This window comes from Sus scrofa, chromosome 15, assembly GCF_054392235.1.
Source record: "Sus scrofa isolate SSC_HxYL_T2T_F1_AM1 chromosome 15, Sscrofa_HxYL_maternal_Yorkshire_Landrace_v2.0, whole genome shotgun sequence".
In the NCBI taxonomy this organism is placed as follows: domain Eukaryota; kingdom Metazoa; phylum Chordata; class Mammalia; order Artiodactyla; family Suidae; genus Sus; species Sus scrofa.
In genome coordinates, this window is record NC_139397.1 from 135,949,183 (window position 1) to 135,967,470 (window position 18,288).

An 18,288-nucleotide genomic window follows, 5' to 3' on the forward strand; every position below is an offset into this window, starting at 1 on the left:
AAGTTCCCAGGCTAGGGGTCTATCTACAGCTGTAGCTGCTGGCCTACACCACAGCCATAGCAACAGATCAGAGCCACATCTGTGACCTATACCACAGCTCACAGCAATGCTGGATCCTTAACCCACTGAGCAAGGCCAAGGATTGAACCCGAGTCCTCATGGATACTAGTTGGGTTCGTTACCGCTGAGCCATGATGGGAACTCCTGAAATTTCTTTGGTAACAAGCATTTTGCAAATGCTCCCCAGGGAACTTAGGGGTGCCAGGGAAGCTACCGGCAGCCACTTACAATTCACTTTTCTCCTCAAATAATAACATGAAGGTGAAGCCTGAGGCACACTTCTGATTTTATGCAGAGTGTTATTCTTGGGGAATAAACTCAGAAGAGCATAAATTAAGAGCATAATATCATGCTTTTCTTTGAGAAACACAATTTCATTCATGGTAATATGAAATTATGCAGTAGCAGGCCCTACATATTATATTACTTTCTACAGACAATTTTTTTTTGCAAAGAGATTGTATGTTTTTTGTTTTGTTTTTTCAACGGCCATACCTGTGGCATACGGAAGTTCCTGGGTTAGGGGTTGAATCAGAGCAGCAGCTGCCAGCCTAGGCCACAACATCCCAGCCACATCTGCCACAGCATACGTATGCCACAGCATACGTCACAGATAGGGCTGGATACTTAACCAGCTGGATACTTAACCCACTGAGGGAGGCAAGGTATCAAACCCGAATCCTCACAGACATTACGTAGGGTTCTTAACCCGCTGAGCCACAACGGGAATTTATGTATGTCTTTTTAATAAAGATAATAATTCTTTAAGAAGTAAATTTGAACTTCGAAGAGTCCTTAGATTTAACTTTTAAAACAACGTTTAGCTCTTTAATCCTGGAATTTAATGCGCATGGTGTAAGGGAAGGACCTTAGTTATTGTTGTTTTTTTTTGTCCCCAAACTATTGAACAACTCGTTTTTTTATAAAATTAAGGTCAATTCTATTTTGGATAGTAAAAACAAAACACCTCCTATGTAATCTCTGTTGTTTCTGTCAATATTCATCTATCTCTTTGTCAGTATCATGCTGCTCTGGTTACTGTGTCTTTATAGCACATTTTGCTATCTAGTAGGGCAAGGCCCTTGTAACCACCTCTTGTTCTTCTTTCCCTCAAAATTTCTTGGCCGTGCTCATGTGTTTAGTCTTCCAGAAGGCTTTTTAGAATCAACTTGTCAAGTTCCAAAATCTTCCCATTGAGATTTTGATGGAAATTGCATTAAACTGACATCATTATAATACTGAATCTTCTCATCAGGAACATGTTATCTTTTCATTCACTTAGGACATTTCCAACATCCTTAAAATGCTCTGGTTTTCTTCATATAGATATGGCCTGTTTCTCAAAATGTTCTCTCTTTTATTCTGTTATAGTGAATGGGTAATTCCCCCTCCCCCCTTTCAGACTTTAAATTTTTGAAAAGGTTTTATCTTAGTCCAGGGTCTTAGGGTAGCGCTTTACAGAAATACACTCAAACCAACTTAGGGAAAAAAGGGGGAGGGGTGGGGAGAATTCTTTGGAAGGTAGCCAAGGCCTCTCCTGCCCGCCAAGGGCAGAAAGGGGAGTGGGCCTCACAGAGGGCTGGAAAAAAGAACTGCTTAGTCTCTTGCTGCTGCTTCTCTCAGTAGATGTTTTCTTAGTTTTCTTTGCTTTGTCCCTTTTTTGCATTCAAGGGGCTGCAGAACAAATCTGGGTACAGGGGTTATCCATGAATGGTGCCAAACTCTATGGGCTAGGAGGCACCCTTGAAACTAATCAAAGCACTGCAATGTCAGAAACCTCAAAAGAATGTCTCTTCTTGTGTGAAAAGTTTAGAATTAGCAGTAACAGTGTAAGAAAATCTGCCCTCCCAAGTTCCAGGTGACTGATAAAACAGGGACTGACCATCATCACCCTTATGGGATTAATAATTCAACAAAAATATATTGAGGTCCTACTTCTATTTTCAATTCATAAATACTGTTCACCATGTGCTTCCTTTTAGTCCATTTCACTGCCTTTTAGGCTTTTGGCTCAGAGTACACATAGAATGCTATACCTGCCAAATCTTATGCTTTAGTGGTAGAAACTGCCATTTCAAATATCTTGTCTTCAGAAAATAAATCCTTCAAAGTTTGCAACTTGGTACGAAGATGACTATGACCTTATTCCTACTCTCAACTGCCTTACGATTACTTTGAAAATAAGTCAGAAAATTGAGCACTACGTTAAAACAAACCAAACAAACAACTCCCGCAAGCCAAAAACTGTTATGAGACATTATTTTTTACTTAATCTAGTTCTGTAGTCAACACTGGCCTTTGACCTGGAGCCAGGTGAAAGCTACAATGGGAACCTGGAGCCAGGAAACTTTGCAGTCTTGGCGCTTTTTGTTACTTATTGAACGACCTTCGCAAGTAACCCAGGCTTTGTGAATCTGTTTTCTCATTTTCAAGCCCAAAATAGTAACAACTTTTAGATTCAGGTGTTAGGAGGCGAAATGCAGTAAAAACAAAGTACAAGGTGAACGTGAAGAGTTTCCAGTCGCTAAAGTGAGAGCGCGATACTGACAGAAGAAGGAAAAGCAGGTCTGGAGGGAGATTAAGGAAAAACCGTCAAAAGAACCCTGGAAGAGGCACCTCCGCCAGCCCCAACTCTTTCACAGATGTCAAAAAACTCCTATGGCGGATACGCTCTCCTGTAATTGGAAAACGGTGTTCGCTTTGGACGAGCCCCTTTCTTATTAGCAGAAATTTCCTCTTCTCCAAACTCTGCTTCCCCGCCTAGTCTGCAAACAACGAGTCAAGTTTCCCTCACAGGCCTAGATGGGCCCCCGGCCGAGCCCAGCGGGAGTCTCAGGCAATGCGGGGCCCACAACGTGGCGGGGGCGGCGGGGGCCCAGCTCCGGGATGGGGTCGGGCTGGAACAGCTGTGACCGCAGAAGACCCGCCCCCGCCCCCACCAGCGGGCACCGCCCCCATCCGACACGTTCGCACGACTTTAGGGCGCAGTTTCCGGCAGCGGAGGCCTGCTTTCCGTCCGTCCCTTCGGAGCGCCCATCTTCCGGGGCGGGACTTCCTGTCCATTATTGATAGGCGCCGGGCTGCAGAGGTGGTGGGAGGATCACCCAGGAAGGTCAGTCTGGCCGAGCAGGCCTTATATTCCTTGCAAGGGCACCAGGGATAAGTTCTTTATCGCTCTCTTTTTTGCTTTTTTCTCTCTGCGAAGCTCCGGCTTGCCCAGACGTCCTGGCCTTTTGGCACGACCATGCACCTGAAGCTCTTCCGCTTCCTCTTTCCCCAGGCTCCGCCCCCAGCGTCCTGTGGCCATGACGACCGCCCCGCGGGACTCCCTGGTGTGGAAGCTCGCGGGGCTGCTGAGAGAGTCTGGTGAGTGGACTTCCGGTTGGTTGGGACTGGGGCGAGATGGGATGCTTTTTACCTCCCAGGGACGTGCCCTTTGAAGAGTGCTGGAGTTCATTCTGGTTAGGTTCGCGAACATTTGGGTGTCAGAGAATTCATTTCTTTACTCCTCTGCGATTTATTTGCCCTGTTGTACTTTATCTTTCACAGTCTAAACCTTAGCCATCCTTCAGGGCCAAACTCTTGTGCACTTCCTTCATGAGTTCTCTGATACTCTCAGAAGGAAGTGATCCTTACGTGGCTATAAGCCCCTCGAGACCAAGAACTGGTCATCATCATTGTTCAGTCAAAAAGCACGAGATTTGAAATCAGACCCACCTGGGTCGGAATCCCAGCTCTTTCAAACTTGAACAACTTTGTTTTCTGAGCCTCAGTTTTCCTCACTAGCAAAATGGCATGATTGTACTTAACTCAAAGGTTGCTATGGAGATTAATTTCGATTTGCATAAAGCATGTAGAACAATGATTGCATATATAGTAAGTGCTCAAAATGGGTCGTAATTACTATAATTTCTTTTGGAGCCCGGACGCAGTGGAGCCATAGTAGTTGTTGAGTAGTGGTTGGCATTCGTTGTGGTAGACCAAGTCCTGGCTTTAACATCAGATGGAAGTAGTAACTTCCTAGCAGCTCTATGATCTCAAACTAGAATCTTAACTTCTCTGAGTGCCAATTTCCATATTTGTAAGGAGGTGTTACAGTGGTTTTTAGAAGATTCTCATAAAGTTTAAATGAAATAACATATACCTGGCACATCTTACTCAATGTTACTGCCCTCTCTCACTCTCTACTCCATTTTTACTTTCTGGCTTGTTGTATTAACCTTGCACTTGTCTTATCTCCTCTTCTAGACTGGGAGGCTCTTTGAGGGCTGGGGGGAGTCCTTGAACCATGTCTATATCTATCCTTAGTGTCTAGTACATAGAAAATCCTTCGTACAAGGTTGTAGGATTTGATAATTTATGGAGCAAATATCTGACTTGGTTCCAGGAGTTAGGGATGATGGCGTGTGTGTGTGCACGCACAGTGTACACATGCAATTAATAGAGGTAGCAGAAGGGAGGGTATTGTGGTGATGGAATGGTTTTATCCTGATAGTGGTGGTGGTTACCGGAGTCTACACATAGCAAAATGTCATAGAACTATATATGCACATTGTACCAATGCCAACTTCCTGGTTTGGATATGGTACTCCATATAAAATGTAAACCATTAAGGGTTACATTTTAAAGGTTTGGGGGATCTTTTTATACTACCTCTGCAAAACTCTTCTAGTCTTTCTTTATATTTTCAAAAAACTTAAAAGAGATTCTCCATGTCTCCCTTGTAGTTGTACTTTTTAAGGGGCAGTTAATGAATACCAAAAGGTGCCTTCAAAGAGTCTCATTGGAGAAAGCAGTTTTAACCTGGAGAGTAATAGCAATACCTTAGTGCTATAACAAGTAGTTACTTCTGTGACATGCATTTCAGTGTTGATTGAAAGTTTCTATAAGTGTGCATGTTACTTTTGCAATCAGAAAAAGAAATCCACTCCATCCACTTTTATGTAAAACGAGTGATTATAGTGAAAAGTTCTGCAGTGTCATGTGTCAAGAAAACTTCCTGGAGAGCTGGGCAAAGGGGAAGAGGGGGTGTCTCAGAAAACGAGGAAGCTGGGAACTAAGTTGACTGTATTTCTAGTACTGTGAATAGACTAGGCTCTTTTGAGCAGAGGGGAAGGAAAATTTAGAAAAGTCAGAGTCTTGTAGTGAAGCAATCTTTACTATTAGGCTGAAAAGTTAGGATTTTTTCGAAGATAGAGAAGAGGCTACTGAGTGAGGAAAAGATATAAAGTTTGATCCTGCAGTGGAGGATCTACAATCTGAATTGGAGGGGGTGTATCCTGGGCTCACCAGAGCCTTTCCTTATGTCCTCCTTCTGTCTGCCCCTCTCCTTGCAGGGGATGTGGTCCTGTCTGGCTGTAGCACCCTGAGCCTGCTCACTGCCACATTGCAGCAGCTGAACCACGTATTTGAGCTGCACCTGGGGCCATGGGGCCCTGCCCAGACAGGCTTCGTGGCCCTGCCCTCCCACCCTGCCGACTCCCCCGTCATCCTCCAGCTTCAGTTCCTCTTCGATGTGCTGCAGAAAACACTTTCGCTCAAGGTTCTGGGGTGGGAATGGGAGAGGATGCACCAAAAGCCCAGGAGAAAGTGGAGGCGGGGCTGGGGGTCTGGCAGGAATGCATGGTGTCTGCAGGGCCCAGATCCAGATGGCGTAAGAGCTGTGGTTGGCTGTGCTGAGGAAGAGAGGCCAAGGAAAGGGATGCGTGCCGGGCCTCGGTGACCCGAGGGATTTTTTCTTTTAGCTGGTCCATGTCCCAGGTCTTGGCCTCCCAGGGCCCATCAAGATTTTTCCCTTCAAGTCCCTTCGGCAGCTGGAGGTACGGGGTTGTTGGGGGATGTTGGTGCATCTTGAGCAGCCATTTGGGGAGGGGAAGGAGGTGGCCTCTTTTGGTGGAGGGATGCAGGGCAGAGCTGAGTGTGCTCCTGGCTCTGCAGTGACATGCCACCCACTCTCCTTTCCATTTAATGCTGCCCTGAACCATTAGCAGCTTTGTCTTCGTTTCCCTCCGCTCTGTCAGAGGAGGTGGGGATGAGGGCTCTGTCTTCTTCCCTTGCTCCAGCTCCGAGGCGTCCCCCTCCACTGCCTCCATGGCCTCCGTGGCATCTATTCCCAGCTGGAGACCCTGATTTGCAGCAGGAGCCTCCAGGCATTAGAGGTGAGGAGAGTGAAGAGTGGGCCCAAGTGCCTTGTCCTGAGGGTCATGGAGGGCCTGGCTCTGACATTGCCCCTTCCCTGCAGCCTTCCTTGCCTCCCTCCTCCCTCTGGACAGTGTACTTGCTCCCTCTGCTGAGCTGCCCCAGCACTCTGTGCCTGTCCGTATATTTACAGTCCCACCTAGCATACTGTATTCGATATCCTCGCGTCTGCCCCCCCACTCTCCCCACAGTGAGCTCCTGGGGGACGGGGCCCTGGGTTTTCTTTAAGTCTGCATCTCCAGACCCAGCTCAGTATATAAAGAATGAACGAATGGCCGGGTGATAGAGTGTGGCCTTGGCAGGTGGGGCGCGGGGAGTGGAGGTAGCAGCACCCGCCTGCCCACACAGGAGCTCCTTTCAGCCTGCGGTGGCGACCTCTGCTCTGCCCTGCCCTGGCTGGCTCTGCTCTCTGCCGACTTCAGCTACAACGCATTGACTGCCCTAGATAGCTCGCTGGTGAGTGAGCCGCTGAAGGGGCTTTGGGAAATGACAGAGATGGGCCCTAAACGAGGAGGGCCAGCTCTGCCTGGGGGCGTCTGATTGTCTGCTTCCTCTTCCCATCCCCACAGCGTCTCTTGTCAGCTCTGCGCTTCCTGAACCTGAGCCACAATCAAGTCCAGGACTGTGAGGCCTTCCTGATGGTGGGTGTGAGCAGCCTGGCTGGGCCAGTGCCCTGGGACCTCCGGTCATTCTGCTCTGACCCTCTCTCCGGGACCCGTTTTGCTCCCACCTTGCCCTGCACCGCCCCCTACCCAGCCCTGCCCCACCCAAATGAGCTACATCCTGGGGGGCAGTACTGTTGGGAGGCACAGCCTCTAACACAAGATCTCAACTCCTGATCCCTGTGTGACTTGGGGCAAATTAAGCCCTTTCAATTTTTTTCATTTGTAAAGTGCAAATCATAGGAGTACCTTTTTTTTTTTTTTTTTTTTTTTTTTGGCTTTTTGCCATTTCTTGGGCCATTCCCACGGCATATGGAGGTTCCCAGGCTAGGGGTCGAATCAGAGCCATAGCCACCAGCCTACGCCAGAGCCACAGCAACGCCAGATCCGAGCCACGTCTGCAACCTACACCACAGCTCACTGCAACGCTGGATCCTTCGCCTTCTTAGCAAGGCCAGGGATGGAACCCACAACCTCATGGTTCCTAGTTGGATTCATTAACCACTGAGCCACGACGGGAACTCCAGGAGTACCTGTTCTTATAGTATTAAAGTGATTGTGAAGAGTGTCTAAGGTTACTTAGAGCAGGCCCTAGCTCAGAAAAGGGGAGCTTTTGCGGTGAAGATGAAGACTGCTTCTATATCTCCCTGACAGAGTTAAAGCCGGATACTAGTTAAAATGGTAGTAAACTTGTGAGATTTAATTAGTAGTAACACTTTTAGTCAGTAATAAATAGTAAATTTATTTCAGTCAGCTTAGCTGACTAAGCTCAAGTTTAATTTGTTCCAAGGTGGGAGTCTTCAAGGGAAAGTGGGGGCGGGGGCGTTGGTGGGGGCTTGAGCAGATTCTTTCCTTGGCCACACTCTAGTTGGGGTCCTCCGAAGTTAATAGAAATTTACAAAAAGCAGGAAGGGGGCGTTGGTTCACGTGCAGCCTGTCTGGGTTGCCCATTGGCACTGGCGAAAGTTAGGCCCTTATCCTCCCGTGGAGGCTGGGAGACGGGCCCTGTCTTTAGGTGCTGGCTGGAACAAACTAAATTCTTCTCGCAGCCTTGAGTTTTTCTGGGCAGCAATGCAAGGGGGCTGGAGTTGTTATTCTGGAGCTGTTAGAAACTGATCAAGGAGTTCCCGCTCTGGCGCAGTGGGTTAATGATTCAGCTTGTCTCTGAGGAGGTGCCCTTCTGTGGAGATTCAATCCCTGCCCAGCACAGTGGGTTAAGGCCCCGTGTTGCTGCAGCTCTGGCTTGGATTCGATCCCAGGCCTGGGAATTTCCCTATGCCTTGGGGGCGGCAAAAAATGAAAAAAGAGAAACTGGTTGATTTGTTCAAGTCTCTTAATGTGGGGGTGGTAGAGGGGTAGATGAAAGTCATTGGCGCTGAGAGTCTGCAGTCTTTTTAGGCCAAGGTTGAGGCCTAGTCGAGAAGAGGGTTCAGAGGAGCCCGGCTAGAATTTGGTCAAGGAAGGACTCTTGGTCACCCCACCCCTGCCCCCTCCTAGGACTTGTCTGAGCTCTGCCATCTGGACATCTCCTATAACCACCTGCGTTTGGTGCCGAGAATGGGACCCTCGGGGGCTGCTCTGGGGACCCTGATCCTGCGAGGCAATGAGCTCCAGAGCCTGCATGGTATGTGGGGGGGGGGGTGTGGAGGTGATGGGGGGCCAGGATGTAGGGGAGGGTGGGGATGAACGTGGAGGGGAATGGAGATGATGTGAGACCTGGGCTGGCCTTTCTGCTGTGCCCTCCCCCAGCAGCGCCCCCCCCCCGAACCTGGCTCATCCACATGCGTGTGCTCCCCTCTGCCCTCTGCCCTCGCCTGCCTCCCCCGCCCCCGCCCCAGGCCTAGAGCAGCTTCGGAACCTGCGGCACCTGGACGTGGCTTACAACCTGCTAGAAACCCACAGGGAGCTGTCGCCGCTGTGGCTGCTGACCGAGCTCCGCAAGGTGAGGAGGGGGAGCCCGCCTCACGCCCCTCCCTCCCCTGCTGAGGTGGTCAGTGCCCTTCCTCACACAGGGAGGCCAAGGCCTCCTCAGTCTCCGCTTCTTGCCCTCCAGCTCTACCTGGAGGGGAACCCTTTGTGGTTCCACCCGGAGCACCGAGCGGCCACTGCCCGGTACTTGTCATCCCGTGCCAGGGACGCGGCTGCCGGGGTGAGTGGTCTTCCCGCATCCCCACTGCTTTCCCTTCCTGCCCAGTCCTCCCCCTCCCCTGCCCGTGCCCCCGCGCCCTCTTGCCTGCCCCCCTCCCCCATCCCCAGGTGAGGGGCCAAAGGCCTTGGACCCCCTGCTTATTATGCTGTTCCCCCCCAACCCCCGAACTTGGTGGTCCTCAGGACTAGGAGGGCTCCCAGCCCCGGCTTGGGCCTCCCTGGGTACGTGCTCCCCACTCACACCGCCCCCCCCCCCTTTTATCTTCGCTCAGTTCCTTCTTGACGGAAAGGCCTTGTCAGTGACTGATTTTCAGGTTTGTGCGCTAGGGGTCAGTGGGATGGGTTCAGGAGGACGTGAAGGAGGGGCAGGCTGGGGAAAGCAGAGCGGTGTCTGGGGAAGGGTCTTCCGGCTCAGCTGGAAAGGGGGCTCCCCGGCTCTGGGCGCCCTTGGGCAGGGCCCAGGTACCCCTTCCACTGACCTCTCTCTCCTTCCTGTTGTCCTGTGCCAGACCTCCACATCCTCAGGGCTTGGCCCCGCGGCCCCACCTCTGCCCTGGCCAGTTGGGAGTACCACCGAAACCTCCGGCGGCCCTGACTTGAGTGACAGCCCCTCGTCAGGGGGCGTTGTGGCCCAGCCGCCGCTTCGTAAGGTTAAGGTAGATGCTATCGTGGGCCACCTCATGCCGGGGGTTGGTGCCTTCACTGGGGCTCTGGGTTGCCTGTGCTTCAGGAACAGCAAGGGCTTATCCTTGCTTGTGGGTGGGTCTTTGGGGGCCGTAGGCTGAGTGGGTGGCCACGGCCGGCCAGGTGGAAGGCCCTGGCTTTCACAGAACGTGGTCTCTCTATTCCATCTCAGACTCGAGTCCGTGTGAGGCGGGCAAGCATCTCGGAACCCAGTGATACGGACCCGGAGCCCCGGACTCTGGGCCCCTCCTCCGCTGGTGAGCAAAACCCACCCCCAGCCCCCGGCCCCAGTCCCGTGTGCTCCCCTCTTCTGGTCCGGAGGACTTTTCTATTTCTAGTGGAATGGAGCATCATGGGGGCGGCCTCCTGGTCCCCCTATTTCCTTTCAGTCTGGGGAAAGGAGAACTGCCTCTGGGCAGCAGTTTCCAGAGTGTTTTTCAAGGAATGTTAATATTGTGGGCTGTTGAAAGGTCATATAACAGAAGGGTTCCGTGGCCTGCTAGTTTGGGGACAGCTAGGTTAAGCAGAGTTACATCGGTGTCCTCCCTGCAGGACGTCTCAGGACCTTTAACGTGGTATCTTGTCCCTCGATTCTCCCCAAGTGGCAGGTGCAGCGTGCTTCTGAGTCGCACGTGACTGCAGTGCGCCATAGAGCACCCTTGGGGACGTCTGCCTGTGGGAGGCCTCTGGGCTCCCTCTGACCTCCCTCTCCCCCTGCCCTTACACCCCTTTTACTTCACCCTGAGGAGCGTGCTCAGAAGAGGCCAGGGCCATCGAAGGTCGGGGCGGACTCGCTAAGCCGTGTGCTCCCCCACCTGCCCAGGAAGGTTCGTGGAACAGCATCGGGAACTGGAGCTCATGAACAGCTTCCGGGAGCGGTTTGGCCACCACTGGCTGCAGTATAGGAATCATCTGGAGGCCTCTGGGACCCATGTCCTGGTGACTTCGGAGACCCCTGCCCTCAGCACGCAGCCCCCGGACGCCCCGAGTGCAGAGCCCACGGCCGATCCTCTGCCCCCTGATCAGGAGCCACCACAGGAAGTGGCAGAGGAGGTCAGGGTGGAGCCGGAGCCACAGGAGGAAGAGGAGGTGGAGGAGCAGGGAAAAGAGGACGGAGGGAAGGAGGAAGAGGAGGAGCAGGAGCAGAATGAAGTGCAGGGTGAGCACTCGGTGGCCGTGGAGGGGGGGGGTGGGGCTGGGTGGTGGCAGCGTGTCTGGGAGTTAGGAGAGCCGGGATGTGGGCTGACAGACCCCTTTGGGACGGGGGGCCAGAGTCTTGGCTGCCTCGCCCTATTTACAGGGTTCCTCTCTGGGTCTCTCTTCAGTGGAGCTCTGTCGCCCCATGTTGGTGTGTCCCCTGGAGGGGCCCGAAGGCGTGCGTGGCAAGGAGTGCTTTCTCTGGGTCACTGCTGGCCACCTGTTTGAGGTGGAACTCCAGGCGGCTCGAACCCTGGAACGGCTTGAGCTCCAGAGTCTGGAGGCAGCTGAGATAGAGGCCGAGACCCAGGCCCAGGGAGAGCTGGTGCCGGAGGTGAGGTTCTGGAAGAGGGCTGGGCTTTTTTCGGGAGCCAACTCTGACAGCACGATGTTGGGGGCGAGGCGCCGGGCGCTGTGTTTCCCACAGTCCCTTGCTGAGCCTAGCACCAGGGAGGGGCCCTGGGGGGCCAAGGGCAGGGCCCCAGGTGGCTTGGGAGGCAGGGCTGAGGAGCAGAGCTTCAGGGCTGGAGCGCAGGGTCGTCAGCAAAAGCACTTTAATGGAGTCCAGAGCTACTGTGTCTTTCCCTGCCTCAGTTTAACCCTGGTCCCTCTGACCCGCTCTTCTGTGCAGGGGTCCGATCTGCGCCCCGGGGCTCCCGTCCTTGCCCTCCGCTTCTCCTACATTTGCCCTGACCGACAGTTGCGTCGCTATGTGGTGCTGGAGCCGGATGCCCAGGAGGCCGTCCAGGTGACCAGCCTAGCTCGGGGCCAGGTGGCTGGGGGTAGGTTGAAGCTGGCGGGCTGGGGTCCTGCTTACAGCTGTGGCCGGCCTGCCCTGCTATAGGAGCTGCTCGCTGCATTGACCCCAGCAGCTACCACTCAGCATCAGCTTGGGGAAGCGAGGGATCTGCCAGGGGACAGACTCCAGTGTCTGCGTTGCGGCCATGAGTTCAAGCCAGAGGAGCCCAGGTTGGGACTGGACAGTGAGGAAGGCTGGAGGCCTCTGTTCCAGAAGACAGGTACAGGCCCTGCCCTTGAGCTCCCTGCCCACACGCCTCCTGCTGCTTCAGGAAAACTTGCTTTGAGAGCTGGAGTGTGGAGGGGGAGCTCTAGGGGAAGAGCGGGGACCTACTTTTCCCCCGGAGGAAAAATGAAAACTTTCTTGCCACATTTACAAAAAATTAAAGAAGAAGGAGAAATTACATCCTTCCCCCTGCAAAAGTTAGGGAATACAACATCCGTAACTATTTAAACATACTCACTATTTTTTCATAACTTGGAGACCCTCCCCCCTTGCTGGCTGATGTTTCAGAAAAGACATCAAACCTGCTGAGCCCTGGCTGCAGTGCCAAGTCTTCTGGCTATTGAGTAGGATGTTTAGGGAGTTGGCTTAGATCGTCCTTGCCTGACTGACCTTGTGAGCTACTTGATACCGAGTTGTGCCTTGTGGCATCTCTGCATGTTCCTTTCTTTAAGATGGAGATTTTCTGTTGTAGACCAACCAAAAAGCCATGTCTTTGAAGACACTGAGGAGGAAATATTCTTTATTCTTTTTTCTTTTTTGCTTTTTAGGGCCACACCCAGGGCATATGGAGGTTCCCAGGCTAGGGCTCTAATCAGAGCTATAGCCGCCTGCCTACACCACAGCCACAGCAACACAGGATCTGAGCCGCATCTATGATCTACACCACAGCTGACGGCAATGCCAGATCCTTAACCCACTGGGTGAGGCCAGGGATCAAATCCGCAACCTCGTGGTTACTAGTCGAATTCATTTTTGCTGCGCCATAATGGGAATTCCAGAGGAGGAAATATTCTTGATAATACCTGTGTTGAAATGCATGATTTCTGTTAGTCACTTGTCTTTTTTGCCAGTGGTGGAGCCGGATTTTACCTTTTAATTCAGAAAACTGAGCCCTCTCTATCCATGAGCCTGAACCTGCTCTGGCAGCCTCGGGGCCCTGAGACCCAGCAGCACAGGGTGTGCAGTGCAAGGATCCCCACCTTGTCTTGGACCCTGTCTGTACTCCAGGGGGTCACATGGCCCCGGGGGTCCCTTCAGTGGTGGCACGAGTCATGAACGTCCTGTGTGCTCCATTCTCCTGTGATGTTGAGCCTCAGTTACCTCATCTGAGCAAGAAAAAAATGCATTTGCCCTGTGATGTTAGGAGATGTAAACGTGACAAAAGGGCACCAAGCACAGGGCCGGGCACGCAAGGGTCCTTCACACACAGTGGCAGCCAGCATGACCCCCGGGCGCACCGTCTTGGGCAGGATGTGTCAGAACTTTGATCTCTGCTCTGCTCACCTGCAGATGGGGTCAGGAGAGTTTAGATACTGCTGTCAGAGGTCTAGCATGTCCCCAGCACATCGCAGATGCTCAGAGAATGTTTCTTGTCCCCGATCTGTGTTCTTTACCCGAATCCATTTACTCGTCCTGGCAACCTTCTAGGATAGTCGCTGCCATCATCCCCATCTCACCCATGAGGAACTAGGCACAGGGCGCTTAGGTGACTTGTCAGAGCTGCTCAGGTGACAGCTTTCAAGTGGTGGGTCCTGGGATTGGACCCTTCTCTGCCACCCTGCCTTCCCAGCCTGTTAACGTGGGGCTTTCAAACATCAAGTACATTTCCAGCCCAAGGCTGCGGGAAGGCCTGGAGCCAGGCCTGGCTGAGTTTGGCACTCTCTTAGGCGGCCTGAAATGAGAAGGTGGGGTGTTTCGGAGGAGGTTCCAGGCTCATTCATCCCTCCCTGGGGTGGGAAGCAATCTGTCAGCAGGCGGGCCTGCGGAGGGTGTTGCATAGGTTGGGAGCCTGGGAAGCTGGAGTTGGGATCCAGGTGAGTCTGAGAGTGAGGCGGGATCGCTTTGGGCACCATGTGGGGTGCAGTGCTGGGGGCGGGGGGCGGTGCTCACGGGGCCTGCCCATCCACTCTCCCTCCAGAATCGCCTGCTGTCTGTCCCAGCTGTGGTAGTGATCACGTGGTTCTCCTGACTGGGTCCCCCGGAACTCCCAGTGGGGAGCAGAGACAGGGGGAGCAGTTGTCAGCCTCCTCGCAGTCCCCGAGCGCTGTCCAGGACCCTCCTGGCCACAGCGACCTCAGCAACAGGGCCAGTGGCATCTCATCTCAGGCAGTGGGCTCGCATGACCGCCACAGTTGGAGCCTCAGCCCCCGTGAGTATCATTGAAGAGATGGGTGGTTGGGGCAGGGGGGGGGGGCTGCGGGCTGGGCAGGCTGACGGCCCCCGCTCGCCCCCAGCGCCTGAGCACCATGGCCTCCGCTCTGTGGACCACAGACTCCGGCTCTTCCTAGACGTCGAGGTGTTCAGCGAAGCCCAGGAGGAGTTCCAGTGCTGCCTCAAGGTCTGTGCCAGCCCGGCTCTGCCCTCTGCCCCCACTGACCAGGGCACCCGCTTGTTTCCGCCGCAGCAGTCGCTCTGAACCCCTGGGTCTGGGCCCCGGCAGCTGCTCAGTGAGGCTGTGCGTGCCTCCCTTGTATTCAGGTCTGCGTTGTCTCCCCTCCACCATGGGAGGATGTGGAGCCCGTGTCTGCGGCCAGCCTGGCACGGCCCTTGGCACTCAGGAAACAGGGATTCTGCCATTACTGTAAATGCATGGCGCTATGAGGCCTCTCTGTGGAGCTCCTAGCACTGGCAGGATGCCAGAGGCCAGAGCACATCAGTCTTGCCCCCTGTCTCCTGCTGCGAGGAGCAGACAGCCGGGATGCCGTGTGAAAGTGCAGGACTCAGCTCAGGCCCGAGGGAGGCATCCGGTCCAGCCGGCACGGGCCAGGGAAGCCTCCCCCTCCTGCAGGTGACGGCTCAGGCAGGTCTTGAAGATGAGTTGCAGAGCGGGGAGGAAGGGGTGTTCCAGGAAGACAAAGCAGCGGATGCGTGGAGGCCGAGAGAACAGCTGATGGGGAGCACTGGCCATGCTCAGGGCAGCCAGGGCGTGGGGACAAGTGTCCCGAGAGGAGTCTGAGCCGGCAGGCAGGGTGGTTCAGGAGCATCGCCTTTTGTCTGCCAAGGAGTTTGGACTTGATCCCGAGTCACCGCAGGCTTGGAAGCAGAGAGTTGGTGACTGGTTTTGTGTTTGGGGACAGTCGTTCTGTCAGAGGGTAGAGGGTGGGTTGGAGGGGGTGAGATGCCAGGCAGGGAGACCTGGTAAGGGCCTGCGGGATGGAGGGCAAGGCTGATGGAGAGGCTGGATGGGTGCTGGGGCCCAGGGCCTGTCACCGCACTCGACCCTCAGTCTGGCCATCGCCTCATAGCCCTGTTTCTCATCAACCTCCTCCTCCCCTTAGGTGCCACTGGTGTTGGCAGGCCACCCAGGGGAGTTTCTCTGTCTCGTGGTTGTGTCTGACCACAGGCTGTATGTGTTGAAGGTGACAGGGGAGATCAGGTGAGTGAGCGGGGCCTCGGCCAGGGAAGGGTCCAGGGCCCCCATGGTCTCAGCCTGTGCTCACTGCTCTCTGCCACTCCGCCCTCACTGTGTCCACAGAGGGCCTCCAGCTGGCTGGCTGCAGCCGACCCTGGCCATTCCCCTGCAGGATCTGAGGAGCGTAGAGCTGGGCCTGGCAGCACAGAGCCTGCGACTGGAGTGGGTGGCAGGGGTGGGCAGCTGTGTCCTGCTGCCCCGAGATGCCAAGCGCTGCAGGGCCTTCCTGGAGGAGCTCACTGGTGAGAGAGGGAAGGGGGAGGAGCGGGGCGGGCCAGGGGCTGAGCCCCGGTGCCCCGTTCCTGGTGCCTGTGGTGGAGATAGCTGGGTGACAGGCCTCATCCCTCTCCACAGTTGGGCGGTGGGAGGATGGGAGGGTGTTAAGAGGTGGGGCTGGAAGAAATAGAGTCTTCGAGGGCTCCCTGGCCCTGGCTGGCTCTGTCCAGATGTCTTGCAGTCCCTGCCCCCCACCCGGAGGAGCAGCATCAGCGCCACGGAGGAGGAGGTGACCCCGAAGCACCGGCTCTGGTGAGTTGCTGAGGAGGTGGGAGCCAGGCCAAGGCCGGGACGGCTGCCCTGGGAGCACAGGCCTCTCTCCATGAGTCCCAGCCCCGCTAGGGCCCTGAACGCCTGGGCCTCCTGACCCAGGCCTGGCCTCCTCCCTGCTCTCCGCCTTGAGGTCCATCCCACTCCCTGGCTGACCACCCCTCCCGGGCCTGCCTCCTTCTCCCCAGGCCATTGCTGGAGAGAGACTCCTCCTCAGAGCCGCCCCAGTTCTTCTACCTTCGGGTGTTCCTGGTCGAAGGTGAGGCAGCTGCCCAGCCTCCAGCCCTCCACGTGCCCCTGTAGCGGCTCTCAGGTTGGGGATGCGGACTTCCTAGCCAAATAGCAGTCTGCGCATTCCTGGCCTCTGGGGGCCAGGAGGTGCCCTGAGGCCTCTGCTGTGCAGAGACCTTTGCTTGTGGGCCAGGCTTTCTCTGAAGTGGAGCAGATCTTCTGGGAGAAGGCGGGAGTCGGTCTTTCTTTCTGATGGGGTGGGTGGTGGGGCAGGTTCCCTTTGTCTTAGGCCTCAGAGGTTTTGGAGGCTGGAGATCCGTGGATTTTGGGAAAGGGAGGGTCTTGGCCGCCAGCGGCACAGGCCACGTTGTGGCCACCTCAGTGCGGTCACTCTTCTTCCGAGCAGCCCGGGGCCTGGGCTCCTCTGTGGCCTTCCCTCTGACCTCACCCCGCCTCTTTCCCTCCAGGCCCTGCTACCTGCCCTGTGTCCCTGTTGCTGACTCGGTCCACCCTGTACCTGTTAGAGGAGGACTGCATAGGGTCCCAGGCAGAGCCCCCGCTTCCAGCAGCATCGGGTGAAGCCTCTGAGAAGTCCCCACCCTCCGGGCCAGGCCCTTCAGTGCGCGTCAGGGAGCAGCAGCCACTCAGCAGCCTGAGCTCCGTGCTGCTCTACCGCGTGGACCCAAAGCACTTGCGGCTGGTCTTCTACGACGAGGTGTGGGAGCTTGTGGCGGGGGGGCGTGAGGGTGAGAGGAAGGCAAGGCATTGGGGCTGAGTGGACCCCGCCGTGGCAGTCCTGGTGGGAGCACCCAGAGAATTAGGGTGCAGGGAACTGGAGGCTGTCACTGGGTTTGGGTGGTAGGGAGGGGGGCAGTGGAAACTCCCTGGACTTGGCTGGGGCTGGTGTTAGCTGGGAGGCCCTAAAGAGGCCCCAGCGACTTTGAGCTTGTGTTTGCTGGGGCCCGTGTGCCAGCCAGGTGGCTACGGCCTCCACGTGAGGAGGTACTATGATTATTAGTCCAATTACAGGTGAGGCCACTGAGGCTTGGGGATGTTACCCAGTGTGCTCAGGTCACAAGTAGTAGAGCCAGGAACTTAACCCCAAGCAGTTAACTCCTTGGAGCTGACATTCTAGAAAGAGGGAAGAGTAAAGAAGCCAGACAGTAAATGTGAACCTTCAGTCAGGGTTGACTGGGTTCTGTTTAAAAAGCTGAGTCAGGGAGTTCCTTGGTGGCCTAGTGGTGAAGGATCTGGCATTGTCACTGCTGTGGTCAGGGATCAGTCCCTGGCCTAGGAACCTTCCTGTGCCTTGGGCATGGCCAAAAGAAGTCAGTCAGGACCTGGTATGGGGGAGGGGTGACACGGGCTTGGGGACAGAAGAGGCCGTGAGCCAGGGAGGAGTGTGGGTCCTGCTGAGGCCCCCCTGCCGCCCCCCTGGCGGGACCCTCGTGAGTGTCCCCTACCACTGCTTGTCTGCCAGGTGTCCCGGCTGGAGAGCTTCTGGGCGCTCCGTGTCGTGTGTCCAGAGCAGCTGACGGCCCTGCTGGCCTGGATCCGGGAGCCCTGGGAGGAGTTGTTTTCCATTGGACTCCGAACTGTGACCCAAGAGGCGCTAGACCTTGACCAGTGAGGCTGCCATGCTGGCCCCATCCCCCACTCTGGGGCCACGGCGACGGACGTTCTCTCTCCAGACTCTGGCTGCAGCCTCCTCTGGCTTTGGGGCGTTGGTCGGCAAGGCCCCAGATGACCGACGACTCAAGGCTAGGGTGAGAGGACTGGTCTGGCCTCCAGACGACCTGGCCCAAGGGTCAGGCTGAGTGATCCGTAGGAATGTTTCTCCTGCACTTTTTCTCAGGTATCAATAAAGTGGTTTCCAGTCCAGATGTCACGGGTGTACTTGGACGTGTCACTCGGGAGGCCTGCCGTCCCCTGCTTCTAACAGAAACTGCCCCACCGTTGCTCTTCCCCAAGGACAGGTCCAGTGGCTTTGTTAGAGCTGTGAGACCTGCTCTTTAAGCCTGTGCTGCCCCCGCTGATGGGATCAAGTAGGATTCCTGCCCGCGGCACCGGCACTGCTCCTCAGCCACCGCGGGTCACATGGCCGGGTGGGCGTGGAAATCACTGCC

At 55.0% G+C, this 18,288-nt stretch overlaps 1 protein-coding gene across 2 annotated transcripts; it reads left to right on the top strand.

Moving 5' to 3' along the window:
• Positions 1–3,109: 3,109 nt before the first annotated feature.
• Positions 3,110–18,045, top strand: STK11IP (serine/threonine kinase 11 interacting protein). Of its 2 annotated transcripts, none has more exons than XR_014830165.1 (25): positions 3,110–3,172; positions 3,341–3,426; positions 5,397–5,602; positions 5,805–5,879; positions 6,123–6,218; positions 6,607–6,714; positions 6,828–6,899; positions 8,418–8,544; positions 8,759–8,862; positions 8,974–9,069; positions 9,341–9,382; positions 9,578–9,724; positions 9,925–10,009; positions 10,576–10,911; positions 11,078–11,283; positions 11,581–11,697; positions 11,794–11,968; positions 13,892–14,122; positions 14,208–14,311; positions 15,252–15,349; positions 15,498–15,627; positions 15,832–15,913; positions 16,120–16,190; positions 16,630–16,877; positions 17,643–18,045. XR_014830165.1 is itself a non-coding variant. In XM_021075204.2 (25 exons), the coding sequence occupies exons 2-25, from the start codon at positions 3,366–3,368 to the stop codon at positions 17,790–17,792; spliced, it is 3,216 nt and encodes a 1,071-aa protein (XP_020930863.2). In that variant the 5' UTR covers positions 3,110–3,172; positions 3,341–3,365; the 3' UTR covers positions 17,793–18,045. The 2 variants fall into 2 exon arrangements, 1 of the variants encoding a protein (XP_020930863.2); XM_021075204.2 differs by having other exon boundaries at positions 15,449–15,627.
• Positions 18,046–18,288: the final 243 nt, after the last annotated feature.

Coding starts and splice junctions, on each gene's coding strand:
- STK11IP (XM_021075204.2), top strand. CDS start 3,366: ATGACGACCGCCCCGCGGGACTCCCTGGTGTGGAAGCTCGCGGGGCTG. Junction 5,603..5,804: donor AGAAAACACTTTCGCTCAAG/GTTCTGGGGTGG, acceptor TTTTTCTTTTAG/CTGGTCCATGTCCCAGGTCT. Junction 16,878..17,642: donor GGCTGGTCTTCTACGACGAG/GTGTGGGAGCTT, acceptor CTTGTCTGCCAG/GTGTCCCGGCTGGAGAGCTT.